Source organism: Loxodonta africana, chromosome 9, assembly GCF_030014295.1.
Source record: "Loxodonta africana isolate mLoxAfr1 chromosome 9, mLoxAfr1.hap2, whole genome shotgun sequence".
In the NCBI taxonomy this organism is placed as follows: Eukaryota; Metazoa; Chordata; class Mammalia; order Proboscidea; family Elephantidae; genus Loxodonta; species Loxodonta africana.
The window spans coordinates 83,388,768-83,405,428 of NC_087350.1; the positions used below are offsets into that span (position 1 = coordinate 83,388,768).

The 16,661-nt window shown below is 53.9% G+C and overlaps 2 protein-coding genes across 4 annotated transcripts in view; both read left to right on the forward strand.

The window, feature by feature from the left end:
* The window catches only part of SPMIP6 (sperm microtubule inner protein 6), a 23,857-nt gene extending 16,446 nt beyond the window's left edge, over positions 1-7,411 (forward strand). The window contains exons 3-7 of the mRNA XM_010587864.3: positions 949-1,064; positions 2,081-2,156; positions 2,368-2,602; positions 3,600-3,686; positions 4,373-7,411. Coding sequence (XP_010586166.2) covers positions 949-1,064; positions 2,081-2,156; positions 2,368-2,602; positions 3,600-3,686; positions 4,373-4,478 — 620 coding nt within the window. The 3' untranslated portion in view covers positions 4,479-7,411. The remainder of the gene's footprint in view (positions 1-948; positions 1,065-2,080; positions 2,157-2,367; positions 2,603-3,599; positions 3,687-4,372) is intronic.
* Positions 3,573-12,072, forward strand: MYORG (myogenesis regulating glycosidase (putative)). Of its 3 annotated transcripts, none has more exons than XM_023545187.2 (2): positions 3,573-3,686; positions 9,400-12,072. In XM_023545187.2, exon 2 carries the CDS (start codon positions 9,473-9,475, stop codon positions 11,606-11,608), a length of 2,136 nt encoding a protein of 711 aa, XP_023400955.1. In that variant the 5' UTR covers positions 3,573-3,686; positions 9,400-9,472; the 3' UTR covers positions 11,609-12,072. The 3 variants fall into 3 exon arrangements, with proteins under 3 accessions (XP_023400955.1, XP_023400956.1, XP_003407673.1); XM_023545188.2 differs by lacking the exon at positions 3,573-3,686 and adding an exon at positions 6,266-6,392; XM_003407625.4 differs by lacking the exon at positions 3,573-3,686 and adding an exon at positions 6,297-6,609.
* The last annotated feature ends 4,589 nt before the right edge of the window (positions 12,073-16,661 follow it).

A 16,661-nucleotide genomic window follows, 5' to 3' on the forward strand; every position in this document is an offset into this window, starting at 1 on the left:
CAATCCCACCCCACCCCCTACACACCTCTAGGACTTCCAGTCCTCCTTCTGTAATGTCTCTCATGTCTCTTCTTTCAGACTACTGGGGGGGGGTGGGGGGGGAGAAGATCACATAGGGCCTTGTAGGACAGGCTTAGGTGACTGGGTGGGTGGGGCTTTGGAGGATTTTGAGTAGGGAGTGTCTTGGTCAGATTATCATTTGTGAAAATGTACTGCAGCTTCTATGTAACGTTGAATCGTAGGCTTTTAAAGACGAGGCAGGGAGATTAGTAGACTAATAATAACTTTCCATGTGCCGAGCACTGTTCTGTTTTACATATATTAACTTACATAAACCTCACAACGACCCTACGGAATAGATAGAATTATTACCCCCATTTTAAAGATGAGGAAACTGACAGAGCAAAATTAATTCGGTCAAGGTCACACACAGCTGATAATTGGCAAAGCTGAAATGTGAACCCAGACAGTCTATCTGCAGAGTCCATTCTTTAATCGCACTATACTACTTCCTGGTTAAAGCACTGCAGAGATACAGGGGTGAGCTGACAGGTGTCTGGGGAAGAGGGGAAAGATTCAAGCGATTTTAAGGAGGTAGAATAGGCAAACCTTGATGCCTGAATGTGGAAGATGAGGGAGAGGGAGGAATTTGGAGGAGGCCCCATTTCCAGCTTGGCTAATTCAGACAGGGTAATACGAGGATGAAAAGTGATCAGGCCAGAGGATCCAGATCCCACTCAGAAGACTGCCTTGAGTGGGGAATTGGCTGCATCTCAGCTTCTAGGGTGAGTTTGGAGCCAGGCTGGGTTTGGGGACTGGCCTGACGGAGATAAGTGAGAGCCAGCTTTGTGCTGGGAACTAGAGGAGAAACATCTGGGAGGCGGGTTTCCCAGGTCCTAGGGTAGAGTAAGGAGTAACACTGTCTATATCCACACTCCTATAATCAAGCAGACAAATGCAACCCAAACTATCTGTATGGTGACCGGTACGCCACATGGAGGATAGGACCTTACAATAGCACCGGATGGAACAAGTATACCACCTGCCTGCCCCGGCTGCCTAAGGTATCTACTTTGCCCAGCATAGATGCCTGGGGTCCAGGAAGCATCCCCCTTCCCCATCCTTGGCACAGTGACACCATTAGTTCCTCAGCCCTTGTCTGCCAACAATGCTCCAGGGCGCTCCTTCATCCATGAAACTAGTGTTTGTATTTCTAGGAAACAAGGAAGCCCAGGAGGGGGCTATGTTGGGCCCCTGAGTTCCAACCTTTTTGGGTGCCCCAAATCCCAACCTCTGGAGATGGCTCCCCTAAGTCCCAATCTCTGACCAGGCTCTGTGGGGGACATGACTGGCATGTCCTCCTTGAAGTGCTGCCTTTCTGAAGCTTGCCAACTACCCCCTCCCTCTGTGGTGCAGTCCCTATGACACTGGGGCTGGCCAAGGGCCAGTGATGAGCTGAGCATACTTGCTCCACCCTCCCCTCCTTTGTGATGTGAGCAGGGACAACAGGAGGAGGAGCAAGGCCACTTAGGGGCAGCACAGATATAGGAAATTCTTCCCAGGAGATAGGTGGGAGTTTGACCCCCAGCCCCAGGACCGACAGAAGAGGGAATGTGTAAGGATTCGAGGTCATAGCAGTGCTTCTTAAGGTTAGGCTGACGCTGACCTCGGGTTGACTGAAACTTTTTGAATCAGAACTTTCTCAAGAATCAGAATTTTTCACAAGCTTCTCAGGTGATTTTGACGGGCAGGCAATATTGAAAATCCCTTATTAGGCACCGAGACCCAGCTAGACAGGGTCAGCTAGACAGAGATGACAGAAAATCAAAGACAAGCTCGAAGGCAGGGTCGTCAGCGGCCCAGGGCCAAACCTCCTTCACCTACAGCACCTCCCCTCGTGAGGCGGAGCAAACGCATTGCCAGGACTCAACCCCAAACACTCAGAGCCTGGAGGGAAGAGGAGCCACGGGAGAGCGGGAGAAGGCGTGGCCTGGGGAGGGTCTGGATGTCCTGGGAGTTGCCCCCAAAGGCAGAAGCTCCTCGTGGTCAGAGTTTGAGGTACCGTGTATCCCATTTCTAGGAGGCCGGGATGGAGACGGTAGTTCGAGGAATGCCCTTGGAATGCCCTCCTAAACCTGAGCGGCTGAATGCCTACGGTAACCAGGGTTGTGGTGGCGGAGGGGAACGGGTAAGGTGAGGCTCAGGAGGTTCCGGGTGGGATGGACTTTGGGGACGGGGGCAAAAACCCAGGGCCCTGGAGAGAGTGTAACCCTATTTCTATCTGTCCCTTTTTTTTGTATTCCTCTCTCCCTGTCTCTTCCCATCTCTGTGTCACTCTGGGTCTCTCCGGTTTGGGCCTGGGCTCAGAGCGTGAGGTCGTGGTGAACATGCTGAATTCGCTGTCACGGAACCAGCCGCTGCCGCAGATCACTCCCCGATGCGGGTGTGTAGACCCGCTGCCGGGCCGCCTGCCCTTCCAGGGTTACGAAAGCCGTTGTTCCGGCCGCCACTACTGTCTGCGCGGGATGGACTACTACGCCACCGGGGCGCCTTGCCTTCAACGCCGCCTGCGGCCAGGGTGCTGCGCGCAGCCGACTGTAAGGTTCGCAGGGCCTGGCCCGCCTCTGCCGGGCCCCGCCCCGCCTCTGCGGGCCCCGCCCCAAACAAGCCCCGCCCCCGGCTGCGCGCTCCACCCCGCCCCCAGCCGGGTCTGAGCAGACAGCTGGGGCGGTAGAACCAGCATGAAGGCTCCCGCAAGTCCCCGACCCCTGTCCCTCCGGAATAGGCTCAAAGTCAACCTGGCTCCTGTATCTGCTCTGGAGATCCTGCCGGAGTTTTTAAGAAACTCGGCACACCAGTCACATACCTTTTGCGTGCCTACCGGCCCAGCCCCTACCTCGACACCCATCTGTGACCACTCAAGTGTTAGCCAGAGGGGTGCCACGTGTCCTGGGAAAAGTGTCTTCTCTTTCTGTGCCTCGGGTCCCCGTCGGTGGTAGGCTGGGTCGTTGCTAGGAGCTAAGTGACAAGGAAATGCTGAGCGCATTACCACGGTGGCCCTAGGCTCCTCGAAGCCCCGCCACCCTCCGCAGGGAGGCTCTCTCAAGTGTAACAGCTGAAGAAACAGCATTCTCCCTGCACACAACGGCAGACGTAGTGAGCTGGGCAGAACGGGGTCCTGAAACCCTATCCCTAACCTACCATGGTGATCCCCTGTCCTCCCCAGGCGGGGAGAGCCTTGTGTGAGTCTGAGTCTTAACCCTCACAAAGGCGTGGGCATGTGGGACAGTAAAGTGCCTGGAGAAATGCTGTCTCACGGCGGGGAACGGAGCTTCTAATTCCTCCAGCAGCGGGAGTCTGACCCGAGTCCAGCATGCTCCACAGCCCGGCCTGGGCGGCAGAACCCGGCCTTACGGGGAGGGGGACTTCCCAAGGGGCTTCCCGGAGGCGGTGCTGCGGTGGAGTCTTAAAGAGTATGGAGACCTAAGGAAACCGTCTCGGAGCCCTGAAACTGACTCCTGAAGCACCGCCCAGAGGCCTGGCCTGGGTTGAGGGTTAGGGGAATATCAAAAGGCCCTGCCCACCGTTTTCTCCTCCAGGGCTGCATCTCCCTACCAACACCGACCCGGAATACAATGTGCTGTTATAACTCCCCCGCCGTCGTACTACCCTTATCCGAACCTTAGGTAAGTCTCGCGCACACATCTACGCATGAGGAAGGCTGTCCCTCGGTATGGCCGGCGGAACTTGAGGGGGGAGCGGGGGGAACTGGTCCACTGCAATGCACTGACTGAAAGATGCCGCGAGGGGGCGCAAGCGCCCCGAGGAAGTCAAAGCAGGCTAGGAAATGGAAGACCCCCCTCCTCCCCCCATGACAGGGAGGACGGTATTGAGGGGTCAGAGCTTGGCAGTGGGGCTTAGAGTCAAGAGATCAAGGCATTGGATTCAGAGCTGGAAGAGTAAGAAGTCTATGTTAACGAACAGGTATTGGGAATTAGAAATGAAGAAGTAGAGCCTGAGGTCAGTGTTGGAGTCTTGGGTCAGTCAGTGATAAATCAGAAAACCAAACCGGCTGCTGCTGAGTCTATCTGACTCATAGTGACTCTATAGCACAGAGTAGAACTGCCTCATATGGTTTCCAATGCTGTAAATCTTTACAGAAGCAGACTGCCACCACATCTTTGTCCCACAGAGTGGCTGGTGGGTTCAAACTTCCAACCTTTGGGTTAGCAGCCCAGCGCTTTTAACCACTGCACCACCAGGGCTCAGCGTTAGGGGACATAATGTTGGGATAAGGTCACCATTGAGAATTAGGATCGTTGTCCACTTAGATATATGAGGTCCAAAAGGGCTGACCCATCTCTCCCCACAGATGGGACACAAGTCACTTCAGGAAGACTGGTGGTCCCTTGAGAAACAACTATGTTGTCCACCCTGAGTTTGTGTCTGAGGCCTATCCTGAGTATGGCTGCTGGTAGACCCTGGGCTGGCCAGGCCAAGGGGGCTGACCAATAAATAAACTCTTCACCCCCAGAGGCTGCCTCCTGTGTCCTTACCCAGCAGGATCTGACAGTGAAGGCTCTGCCAAGCCTCCTCCACTGAGATGGAGTCTCTCAAAGTCACCCTGCCCTAAGTCACCCCCTCCCCCATCTCAGTCTTCCCTTGGGTGGCCCTGAGTACCCTCCTGACGTACAACAGTAGCCCTACATCCAGCTGGTGTCCTCCCCTCCACCCCGGAGCCCAGACTAATCTAGTCATGCAGGGAAGACTCCTCCTAGGCCCATCTACTTCCCAGCCCATGAGGCCCTCTAGTAGGCCCCCCAAATTTGGGCTCTCTTGAATCTCAGTGGTCCCAGAATCCTCCAGTCCACAGTCAGCTCTGTCCCTACACCCAAAGCTCTCAACCTCTGCTCCTAGAATCTCATCACAGTTGCCCAAAAGTCTCTGCTCAGACACCCTTGCTGCTCTGTCACCCAGGTTGAAGTGGTGCAAAACATAAGTTTGGGGGCCTCAAGACCAAGAAATTTTAAATTGCAAAACAAAGCCCTGTTTCTCTGCCCAACAGGGAGCAAGGGGTGGGGTTTTCTGGAGTCCCTGGGATCGCCAGTATTTACCTTTATCAAAAACATGAAACCTCAAAGTCTGGCACTTCCTTCACTCCCTAACCCCCAGGGACAGAAGTGTGAGGGGATATATTCATCTCTAAGCACCAGAAGCATTTTCTAACCAAAGGCTTCCACCACAAGGAGGGACTAACTCCTTAACAAACCCGTTGCCATCGATTCCAACTCACAGGGACCGTACAGGGCGGAGCAGAACTGCCCCACAGAGTTTCCAAGGAGCACCTGGTGGATTCCAAGAGCTGACCTTTTGGTTAGCCGCCTTAGTACTTAACCAAGGAGGGACTTAAAAAAAAAAACAAACAAACCCGTTGCAGTCCAGTCGATTCCGACTCATAGTGACCCTACAGCACACAGTAGAACTGCCCCATAGAGTTTCCAAGGAGCACCTGGTGGATTCGAACTGCCGACCTATTGGTTTGCAGCTGTACCACTTAACCACTATGCCACTAGGGTTTCCAAAGGTAGAGTGGACTCTATAAATAACCAGGTGTGGGGGCGGGGGCAAATTCCAAGCGAAGGCGGTTCTTCGCAGTCCCAGACCTTGTACATAGCCCGTCTAGTCGGGGGGGGAACTGACAGCCGAGGCTTCTCCGCTGATGGAGCTACAGACTCCCGCTGTGGCGTCCTTTTTTGTGAGCTCTCCCTGCGCTGAGCTCTGAAATCCTCCAGACGTTTCTGTACTTCTTTTCCACATGGGAAAATTGAGAGCTTGTCAGAGTGTTAGACCGAGACGGCTTCCACTGGAAGGGAAGGAATACCAGGGGCCAGCCCTGCCACTTTACCCTTCGGCTCTCTCCTCATACACATCCCAAACCCAGCCTGGAAGTGGAAGAACTCAACATTCTCTGGCCTCGCCTTCCTCCAGAACTACATTTCCCAAAAGGCCTGGGGCCGAGCCCCGCCCGCACGCGGGCAAACGACTGCCCAGCGGAGGCGGGCCCGCAGGCAAGGGGCTGAGCCAGAGGCACAGGACCTGTGGCTGGCTAAAAATGTTGGAAGCAGAGGGTCCAGCAGTGGGAGGAAAGTGGGGGCTAGGGGCGGGACCTCGGACCCGCGTGACAATATGGAAGGAGGGATCGACTGCCAGGGGTGAGACCGTAGGCCTGGGCGGGGCCAAGCCGCCAGGGGGCGGGGCCCGAGGAGGGCTCCCCCTGTCCCCAGCCAGGCTGAGCCCCGCCACCAAGCCACAACGGCTCACAACTCTGGCTAGCGCGCAGGGCATCTGCAGGAGCCTCCCTTCAATCCCACTTCTGCGGGGCCATTACTGCCGTGAGTGAGCCCAGCGGGAGAACCTCGGGGGGCTGCTAAGGGCTCATGATTCCTGAACTTTGCCTCCTACCGATAAGTGGGTAGAGCCAGCCTGGACACCTGGGTCCCTCCTCGGGCCGCAGTTTCCAACAGGCGACGGGCCCACATGACCTCAGTCTCTCCCTTCGGACAAATAGCTGTCGGGCCGGACGCTGGGGGCGGATGCAGAGTATTCCAGGTTGTATACACCGTCTCTCGATCCTTGCGGATCCCGTCGCCAGGCGGGGGAGGGCGATGGGCCAGATCCAGTTGCCTTTGACATTTCCACCCCCCTGGGAACTGCGTCTGACAAACGACTCAGCTTGGAATGGCCTCCCTTCAGTTGGGCCGGGCTCCCTCTCAGTCAGAGCTAGGAGCTACACTCAAGGCTGAGGTTGAGTGTTGAGTAGGTTGAGGTTGAGCTCGGCAGGGGCAAAGCCCAAGGTGCCCGCCCTGCAGACCCCATTTACTGGCATTAGCCTGTAGACGGCTAGATTACGGAGGCGGCAGATTACAGGGGTCTCTAGCGCCACAGTTAACACTGGAACCATAGATTTCTTCCCCCACCAGTCCCTTCCATAAATTTCTTGCCCACAGCCCCAGTACCAGATAGCATCAAAATTGCCCCTTTCCCTCCCCTTAAAGACTTCCTCGTCTACCTGGGGGAAATCCTGGTGGTGTAGTGGCTAAGTGCTACGGCTGCTAACCAAAGGGTCAGCAGTTCAAATCCACCAGGCGCTCCTTGGAAACTCTATGGGGCAGTTCTACTCTTCCTATAGGGTTGCTATGAGTCGGAATCGACTCGACGGCACTGGGTTTGGTTTTGGTTTTTTGGTCTACCTGGAGCAAGCAGCAGCACCAAGTCCCTGGGAAGACAGACCTCACCATGCCCCGTACCCACCTGATGAAAGCATATCCCATCTTCTCTTGGCTACATAGCCCCTTTCCTGTGCTGCATTTTGGCAGCCAGGTCAGATCATTCTCCCATCTCCCCAAACTTATGCTGTGGGGCGGTTGAGCTGGGGTTTTGGATTCAGGCAAACTTGCTACTGGGTGACTTCAGACAAATCCATTTTTCTGTCTGGGCTACTGTTTTCTTGTCTGTAAGATGGGCACTGTAGCTATGCCTGACACTCAGCATTGTTGTTAGGGTTGGATACTATAGTGGCATTTGGGTGTCTGTTTGGAGTGGGTGCCCAGGCCTGGAGATCCTGTCCTTCATCAAAGAACCTTAGAATTCCAGAAAGTTAAGATTCTTAGAACTAAAGTGTTGGAAAGGGCTTTTGAGGCCACTTTGGTGGCCTCGCCACACTTTCAGGGGCGATAAGATGGGCTAACTTAATATGAAAGTTTTGAGGATCCTCTCCCATTATTCCCTTAGTGCACAGAATGGTGCCTCACTTTTCTTGAATGAATACAAACGCACAGCAGGTCTAGCCTGGGCTGCCTAAGGCCTTCTTTGGATTCTGCTCAGTTTAAGGGCTTCCATTAAAGGCTGCTACCTGCATTTTCCAGCAGGGCTTTTCTAGCCTGTACGTACAGGAAGGGGTGTCCGTAGAGGGATGGGGAAGGAAAGTTAAATTGTGTGTGCAGAATGTGCTGAGAGGAAAGGGAATAAGAGGCTATTCCAGACCAGTTAGGACTGACCAACTTAGAGAGGTGAGGGGAGGAGGTACTGAGAATCAGGCCCTGAGATGGCACCTCCTTGGGGAGGGATATTGTGGGGGGCTGTGTATTGACATCTGTGATCAAAGTTCTGATCTGCACCTGGTCTTGTTAGTGTCTCCGCTGTGGAGGTGAAGACCCTGAGTAGTTACAGCATCTCCTTGGAAGAAGCTGAGGACTTAGAGACAGACACTGGCATCTGGGAGGAGACTAATTACTGTTTGCCAGTCTCCCTCTCTCCTTCCCCCCAGCTGGAGCAGTGGGAGCAGGCCAACTGGCTGGCAGTGTGTATGTCTGCCTAGTGCTATTTCTTTGTTGGACTCTGTCCTGAGGGCTGGGACAGGAAGGGTCAGTGGCCTTGAGCAGCAGATTGGGGCACACACCTCCCCACAAGCCTATGTTTCTCTGCAGCCTTATCCTGATGTTTACAATACAGTGTTTGAGAGTATGGGTGTGTAGTGGTGGGTCTCTGACCCTAGGGTGGGTGAAGGTGGGCCCAAGGTGGGTGAAGTTTCCTGAAGCAGGTGGACTGAAAGATTTAGGCTGGGGGAGAAATAAGCCTAGTAGTCACAGGATAGGCCTGGCAGTAAATGGAGTCAAAAAGGCAGCTGAGACCACGTCATGCCTGGAGCCTCGATTGCAAGGCTTATACTTCTGTACTTCATCACAGGGGACATAAGCAGCTCTCCTAGCTAGGGAGAGATATGATCTCACAAGTGCTTTAGAAAGATCACATGGTTGCTGTGAACAGGAGGTACTGGAGGGGAAGAAATTGGAGGCAAGGAGGCCTACTGGGGGAACTGTTGCAATATACAGGAGAAGTGGCAGCGCCCAAACTACTGCCCTGTTAAAGGTCCCAAGGAGCTAGCTAGCCTATCCCCTCTCTTCCACCACGGCCATACCTCTGGGAGACCAAGCCCTCTCCAGTTCCTTCCCCTTCTCTTCAGTCTGGGCTGTCCACACATGGGTCTGAACTGTCCCTATGTGTGATTCCAGAGATATCTGATTTACTCTGTGCCCCTGGACAGTCCCCAACCCTCTCTGGGGTTTTTTCCCACCCCAAAAATAATGTATGCCACCTGCCCCCTCACCATTCAGAAAGTCCTGACTAATTGTGACAAGCACTGGGGCCCATTAGAAAGGGTGTGTAAAACCCAGATGGATAATCCTGAGAGGCTCACCTTTGCCACTGGTCACGCTGGTCACTTGCCACTAGTCAAGCCCCCAAGTCCCAGTTCTTCCCAAAGTATACACCTTTCTTGCTACAGTGAATGGGAACACTACGGAAGAAAGATCTCAGTTTCATCCTTTCTTCCCCTTCTAGACTCCGGAAGGCCACGTTCAGATGGGCTTGGTGGCATGGCCTCACTGCCCGATCCTTCCTTAGGTAGGAGCTGATGCCCCAGGACTCTCAGGAGTCCTCCCGCCATCGCCGCCGTCGGAGCCACCGGGGCAGTAATAGCCTCGAGGCCTCCGCTACCGCCGCCATGTACACCTTCCTGCCGGACAACTTCTCACCCTCCAAACCCAAACCTTCCAAAGATCTGAAACCGCTGGTGGGCTCCGCTGTGCTGGGGCTGCTGCTGGTGCTGGCCGCAGTTGTGGCCTGGTGCTACTACAGTGCTTCTTTACGCAAGGCAGAACGATTGCGCGCTGAGCTGCTGGATCTCAACCGCGGCGGCTTCTCCATCCGCAACCAGAAGGGTGAGCAAGTCTTCCGCCTGGCTTTTCGCTCAGGTGCGTTAGACCTCGATTCTTGCAGCCGCGATGGCGCTCTGCTCGGCTGCTCGCGCACGGCAGATGGGCGTCCGCTGCACTTCTTCATCCAGACTGTTCGACCCAAGGACACAGTCATGTGCTACCGCGTTCGCTGGGAGGAGGCGGCAGCAGGGCGCGCTGTGGAGCATGCCATGTTCCTGGGCGACTCAGCGGCGCATTGGTATGGCGGCGCTGAGATGAGGACACAGCACTGGCCCATCCGCCTGGACGGCCAGCAAGAGCCGCAGCCTTTCGTCACTAGTGATGTCTACTCCTCTGACGCCGCCTTCGGAGGTATCCTTGAGCGCTACTGGCTATCGTCGCGCGCAGCGGCCATTAAAGTCAACGATTCAGTGCCCTTCCACCTGGGCTGGAACAGCACGGAGCGCTCGCTGCGGCTGCAGTCGCGCTACCACGACACTCCCTACAAGCCGCCTGCCGGCCGCGCCGCTGCGCCGGAGCTCAGCTACCGCGTGTGCGTCGGCTCAGACGTCACCTCTATCCACAAGTACATGGTGCGGCGCTACTTCAACAAGCCGTCGAGGGTGCCAGCGCCAGAGGCCTTCCGGGACCCGATCTGGTCCACGTGGGCGCTGTACGGGCGCGGTGTGGATCAGGACAAGGTGCTGCAGTTCGCTCAACAGATTCGCCAGCACCGGTTCAACAGCAGCCACCTGGAAATCGACGACATGTACACGTCTGCCTACGGCGACTTCGACTTTGACGAGGTCAAATTCCCCAACGCCAGCGACATGTTCCGCCGCCTGCGCGACGCCGGCTTCCGCGTCACGCTCTGGGTGCACCCGTTCGTCAATTACAACTCGTCGCGCTTCGGTGAGGGCGTGGAGCGCGAGCTGTTCGTGCGCGAGCCTACGGGCCGGCTGCCTGCTCTGGTGCGCTGGTGGAACGGCATCGGCGCGGTGCTCGACTTCACGCGACCGGAGGCCCGCGACTGGTTCCAGGGCCACCTGCGGCGGCTGCGCTCGCGCTACGCGGTATCCTCCTTCAAGTTCGACGCGGGCGAGGTCAGCTACCTCCCGCGGGACTTCAGTACGTACAGGCCGCTGCCCGACCCCAGCGTGTGGAGCCGGCGCTACACCGAGATGGCGCTGCCATTCTTCTCGCTAGCCGAGGTCCGCGTGGGATACCAGTCGCAGAACATCTCGTGTTTCTTCCGCCTGGTGGACCGTGACTCGGTGTGGGGCTACGATCTGGGGCTGCGCTCGCTCATTCCTGCTGTGCTCACGGTCAGCATGCTGGGCTACCCATTCATCCTGCCTGACATGGTAGGCGGTAACGCGGTGCCCGAGCGCATGGCTGGCGGCGGCGATGTGCCGGAGCGCGAGCTCTACGTTCGCTGGCTGGAGGTGGCCGCCTTCATGCCCGCCATGCAGTTCTCCATCCCACCCTGGCGCTACGACGCCGAGGTGGTGGCCATTGCGCACAAATTTGCCGCCCTGCGGGCCTCGCTTGTAGCGCCGCTATTGCTTGAGTTGGCCGGTGAAGTCACCGACACGGGCGACCCCATCGTGCGACCCCTCTGGTGGATAGCGCCCGGAGATGAGACGGCGCACCGCATCGACTCTCAGTTCCTTATCGGGGATACGTTGCTCGTGGCGCCAGTGCTGGAGCCCGGCAAACAGGAGCGCGACGTCTACCTGCCTGCTGGCAAGTGGCGCAGCTACAAGGGCGAGCTTTTTGACAAGACACCGGTGCTTCTCACCGACTACCCCGTCGACCTGGATGAGGTCGCCTACTTTACTTGGGCGTCCTGACCGGCCCAGGCCCCAGGAACCCCACAACCCTATCCCTGGCCTGCCTTCAGGTCCTTAACCCTCCGTCATACCCGCACTGTGTACCCGCAGCAAGCCCTACCTTTGTGCCACCCACTAAGTGGGTGCTGACAGTAAATGTGCTCAAGACAGCTCCTGTGGGGCCTGGGGAGGGGGCGCTGAAGCAAATGCCCACTCCAACACACAATCCTATCACCCCACCCTTCTCATTCTCATTTTTCACATTCATCTGCAGAAACCTCTTCACTAGAATGGGGGTGAGAGAGCTGAGGGGAAAAAGTTCAGCTCTCTTCCTGTTACACATGGTTGGGTTTTAAAAGCACAAAGAGAAATCTCTCCCTCTGCCCTGGCCTGAGTGGCCATCTTTGTCCTTCTGAGGTGGGGGCTTGATCCCCTTTGAAGTCCTAAAATAGCCCCCTGCTACACTTAGCTCACATTCTTGGAGCTGAAAGCCAAGCCCTGAGTTCTAGCACTGGCTCTTGTCTCTGAGGCTGAACTGTGGCTGACCTGGCCCCACCCCAGCTAGGAAGAAGGGATGGAGGTGCTTGGCCAACTAACAACGAGGCAGGAGGTCTCTTCCCAGGGTGTAAAAGGACTGGGCTCAGCATGGACCCATTGTCATCCCCTATTTGTGAAGACACTCCTAACAAATACTGCATTGACCTGTGTACACACATGGGCTCAGCCCTGGGCCAGGGCCCTGTACCTTGGCTTGACTGGTGCAGATTTGCAGGGTCGTACAGGCCAGACTTGTTGCCTTAACTCAAGAACCTGTGTGTGTGTGTGACAGAGAGAGAGACCATTTGTCACTGGATCTATGGAATGAACACAACATCCCTGAGGCTGGATAAGCCTGGAGGGAGGGGGCAGGGAGCAAATTTGAGGCTTAGATTGTTGAACTGGCCTCCTCCCAGGTGGTGACCCTAGGACTCTGGTAGGAAATAAACAGCCCTTTCAAGATTCCTCAGCTGCCTCGCTATGCACACGTGGTGGAGATGTGGCCTAACAGGGAAAGGTATTCTGGTGGTGGTGTGCCCCAGTACAGGAGCTACACTCACACACTGGCACCTGCAAATACACACACAGGATAAGAGTTTTCATCTCAGTCATTTTCTGTTTCTAAGAAGAGGAACTTCAGCCAGAGTAGAGAGTTTTTCCTGACTTTGCAGCTGGGTCTGGGAAAGGAATGTCTTGCTAGAGGGGGAGGGAAGGTGGGAAACAGCGGGACTTAGCACCTCTCAACAGTTTTGACAGCAGAACTGCTCCCCCGCCCCCTGGAGAATGTGTCCCTTTGCCCATTCCTTCAACCCGTGTATTTTTTCAGTGTGGCAAATGTGTGATGAAAGCTTTGAGGCACTCACAGATGCCCATCTTGAGTGTTCATTATACTACTCATCCACCAGCTGTGTGACCTTGAGCAAGCTGCTTAACCTCTCTGAGCCTGGGTTTCCTCATCTCTAAAATGATGATAATAATGCCTACCTCCCAGGTTGTAAGAATTATAAGCACACATATATGTAAAGTGCCTGGCACAAAGTAAGTGCTCAATAAAAGGTAGCTACTATAATACTATTTGTGGTTGGCTTGTTTTAAAACCAGAAGAATTCTTCCAGGCCCCAGCTCCCAGCCCAACAGCTTCCCCTGGGCCTGCCTGTGACCCCTCCCTGCAACCTGCTGCACCTGGCACTTAGTTAAGTTCAGTGACCCAAAGGACACTGTGCTCTAGGAGAGAGGCAAGGACAGAGCTGTCTGAAGGTGGAATGTCAGAAGTTAGGATCCCTGGCTCCCCAGGAGGTGAGGAAGGAATGGAATTAGCTTACCTCCTTTTCACCAGAAGTATACACCAATCGGTACTTCCTAACGAGCCTCTCTGGGCCCTGGTGTCCAACCATGTGCTGTAGAGTAGCTATAGAAGGAAGACACTCAGGCTGGTCCCTGTAAAGCTCCCTAAATGGCTGGAGAGCATAACATACTCGGATGGCCCACCGGCTTTCTCTTCAACCTGAAATCAGTTTACCTAACCTCTCTGAGCCTTGGTTCCTTCACCTCTGAAATGGGATTTCCGGGATTCATTGAGATGTGTCTGTAAAGCACTTATGCAAAGCTTGGCACAGACTCAGTGCTCAATAAATTGTAACTTATTAATTAACTTATGATAGACAAAAAACAAGGAGACTAGAACCTATATTGCCCAATATGGTAGCCACTAGCCACATGTGGCTTTGTGGCTTCTTAAATTTAATTTTAACATTAGTTAAAATTAAAATTCAGTTCCTCAAACACTCTAAGCCACACTTCAAGTGCTCAAGATCCACACGTGCCTAGTGGCTACACTATTGGACAACAAAGATTATAGAGCATTTCCATAGTCGCAGAAAGTTCTATGGGACAGACAGCCCTAGACCAAGCAGTGTGTGCTGCCTGAGATATCATGGAGTGGGGAAAAGCAATCTATGAGGGTTCACTGGAGGAAGTGAAGACCTTTAGAAGGGGACTGACGGCAGGCAGGGGTGTCTTACAGCCTGTATGGACTGTACAGCACACTGTACTCCATGCCCACTGAGCACTCAGTGGGCAGGGCCAAAGGGTAGGGGAACCTCTCTCTGACCAAATCCAGCAAACTGGCTATATCAGGGTTCTACCAGAGAAACAGAACCAATAGGAAATTTTATATATGTGTGTTATGTATATCTAATACATATATACATAAATACATGTATGTATATATATACATATGTATATATATGTGTGTGTGTCTGATTTAATTAAAGGAACTAGCTTTACATGATTGTGGGGGCTGGCAAGTCTGAAATCTATAGACAGGCCACAGGCCAGCAGGCAAAATTTCTACTTCTTCAGGGGATAGAGAGGTGGGACACTGGGCTTGTACTCAGGAGGGGTGAAAGGACTAGAGAGCTTGGTGAGGGGGAGTCAGTAGACAAAGTCTTGATTTAGAGCCAGAGCCAGGTCTGAGGGAACAGGGGCAAAGACCCTTCAAAAAAAAAAAAACAAAAAACCCATATCTTAGGCTCAGGGAGAAGTCAGTTTTGTTCTTAAGGCCTTTCAATTTGTTGGGTGAAAAAAAATTATTGGGGATAATCTGCTTTACTTAAAGTCAATTGATTGTAGATATTAACTACATCTACAAAATACCTTCACAGCAATACCTAGATGTGTGTTTAACTGAATAACTGTGCACTGTAGCCTAGTCAGGTTGACACATAAAACTAACCATCACGTTGACCCTTGACTTAGGATCTGGTTTCTAGTCCCATCTCTGCTATTTATCCCATTAATCACAAAAACACAGATGGGCAAACTGAGGCTCTGAGAGAGGAGGGCACTGACCTGAGGTCACACACAAAATCAGTAACCAAGGCTCAGTTGAAACCTTGGTGTCCTGCTTCTAGAGGCCTAGAATCTCAGACCCAGCCTCTCCCCACCTCCTTCAACAGCATGGCCCAGCCCCAGCCTGGTGAGTATTCTGCCAAGAATGGGGAGCCAGCTGAAAGTGAGTCTCTGAAACTACCACCCAATGGGCCTGATTCTAGGCCAAGAAGTGCTCTACTCCCAATACTTCCTCCCTCACTGACACCAGAAAAAGAGGTTCAGAGGTTGGGGGAAACTAGAATGGCAGAAACCATGAGAAAAAGCTACATCTTGAAGATGGGGGAAGGGGAGGGAGTTGGCCTGGAAGCCACCTCTACCCCTACTCCTCAGGATGCCAAGGACTCTGGTCCCTTCCAGCCTTGCCCAGCCCAATACCCCGAGCCATGGCAGTGCTTCTTGTGCCTTCCAAGTTATCTCTCTCTCTGCACATCTGGATCTGGGGGTCCTGTCCCTCCTCTATGGAGCTTCCAGCAGCTTCATCGTGGCCAGAATTCCTCATCAGTCTCCCCCGAACCCCTGAGCTGGGGGATGATATGCAGAAACAAGGAGCTCCCTTCTCCAGAAGTTATGAAGAGGGGCTAAGTGGCCACTGCAGAAAACCTAGAACCGGAGCCTAAAGCCCCTATTCTATGACTCTGTGCTTCCCAAGAGTCTGCCCCAATTTCCCTTCTAACACCCTATGAATGCACTTAGCTCTGGTCAAGACCTCTCCCTGAGCCTAAGATATGGGTTTTCTTGGAAAGTCTTTGCTCCTGTTCCCCAAGACCCGGCTCTGGCTCTGGCTCTAGATCAAGACCTTCTTCCACTGACCCCTCCCTCACTGAGCTCTCTGGTCCCTTCTCCCCTCCCTGAGTACAAGCCCTGTGTCCTACCTTTCCATTCCCCGGCCACTGTTCCACATCAGACCTTTCCATTTCTAGCCTGACCACTACAGTGGCCTCCTAACTCTCTCTACTCTTGGACCCTTCAATCCAGTCCATACAACAGCCAAGAAACTCTTTCTGAAATCCAATCATGTCACTTAGGAAAAAATCCAAGCTCTGGCATTTAAGGCCTTTAAGATCTGGATCCATTTCTTACCTCTGTCTCTGCTTCACTCACACATACATACACATGAGCATATTTTGAAAAGCATTAGAAGAAAATACCATTATCTGTTCTGGGAACAGCTCCACAGTCCTTCCCTGACAGAGGAGGCCTGCCCAGACCCAGCCTTGAAGGAGAACACAGTGGTAGCTGGGTGGTTTCCTTTCCTGACATTGTCCAGCTCAGTGGGGCTTCTGCTGACACCCTACCCTCTTTTGCACACACCTCGGTTCCCAGAGAACAACCTGTTTTTTATTCTAAGGCGAGCCATTTACTTCATCTTGCCTGGAGATCTTTCCAGAAGCTTGAGGGGAGAAGATTCTTGGCCTTATGTAGTAAGTTCTGAGTATGGCTGGGGGTGGTGCATGGGGGAAGTATGAGGAATGACAGAAAAGGAAGAGGCCCGGTCCCTGGGAACTCCCAGCCTGGTGAACAGGAAGAAGCTGTGTCTCTGAGCTCCCTATACTTGTGCTACTTTTCCCTTTCCACCTCTTTTCCCCTCCCCAGGAAGTCTAGTTGAGAACTTCCTGTTACAGAATCCCAGGCAACAGGCAGAGTT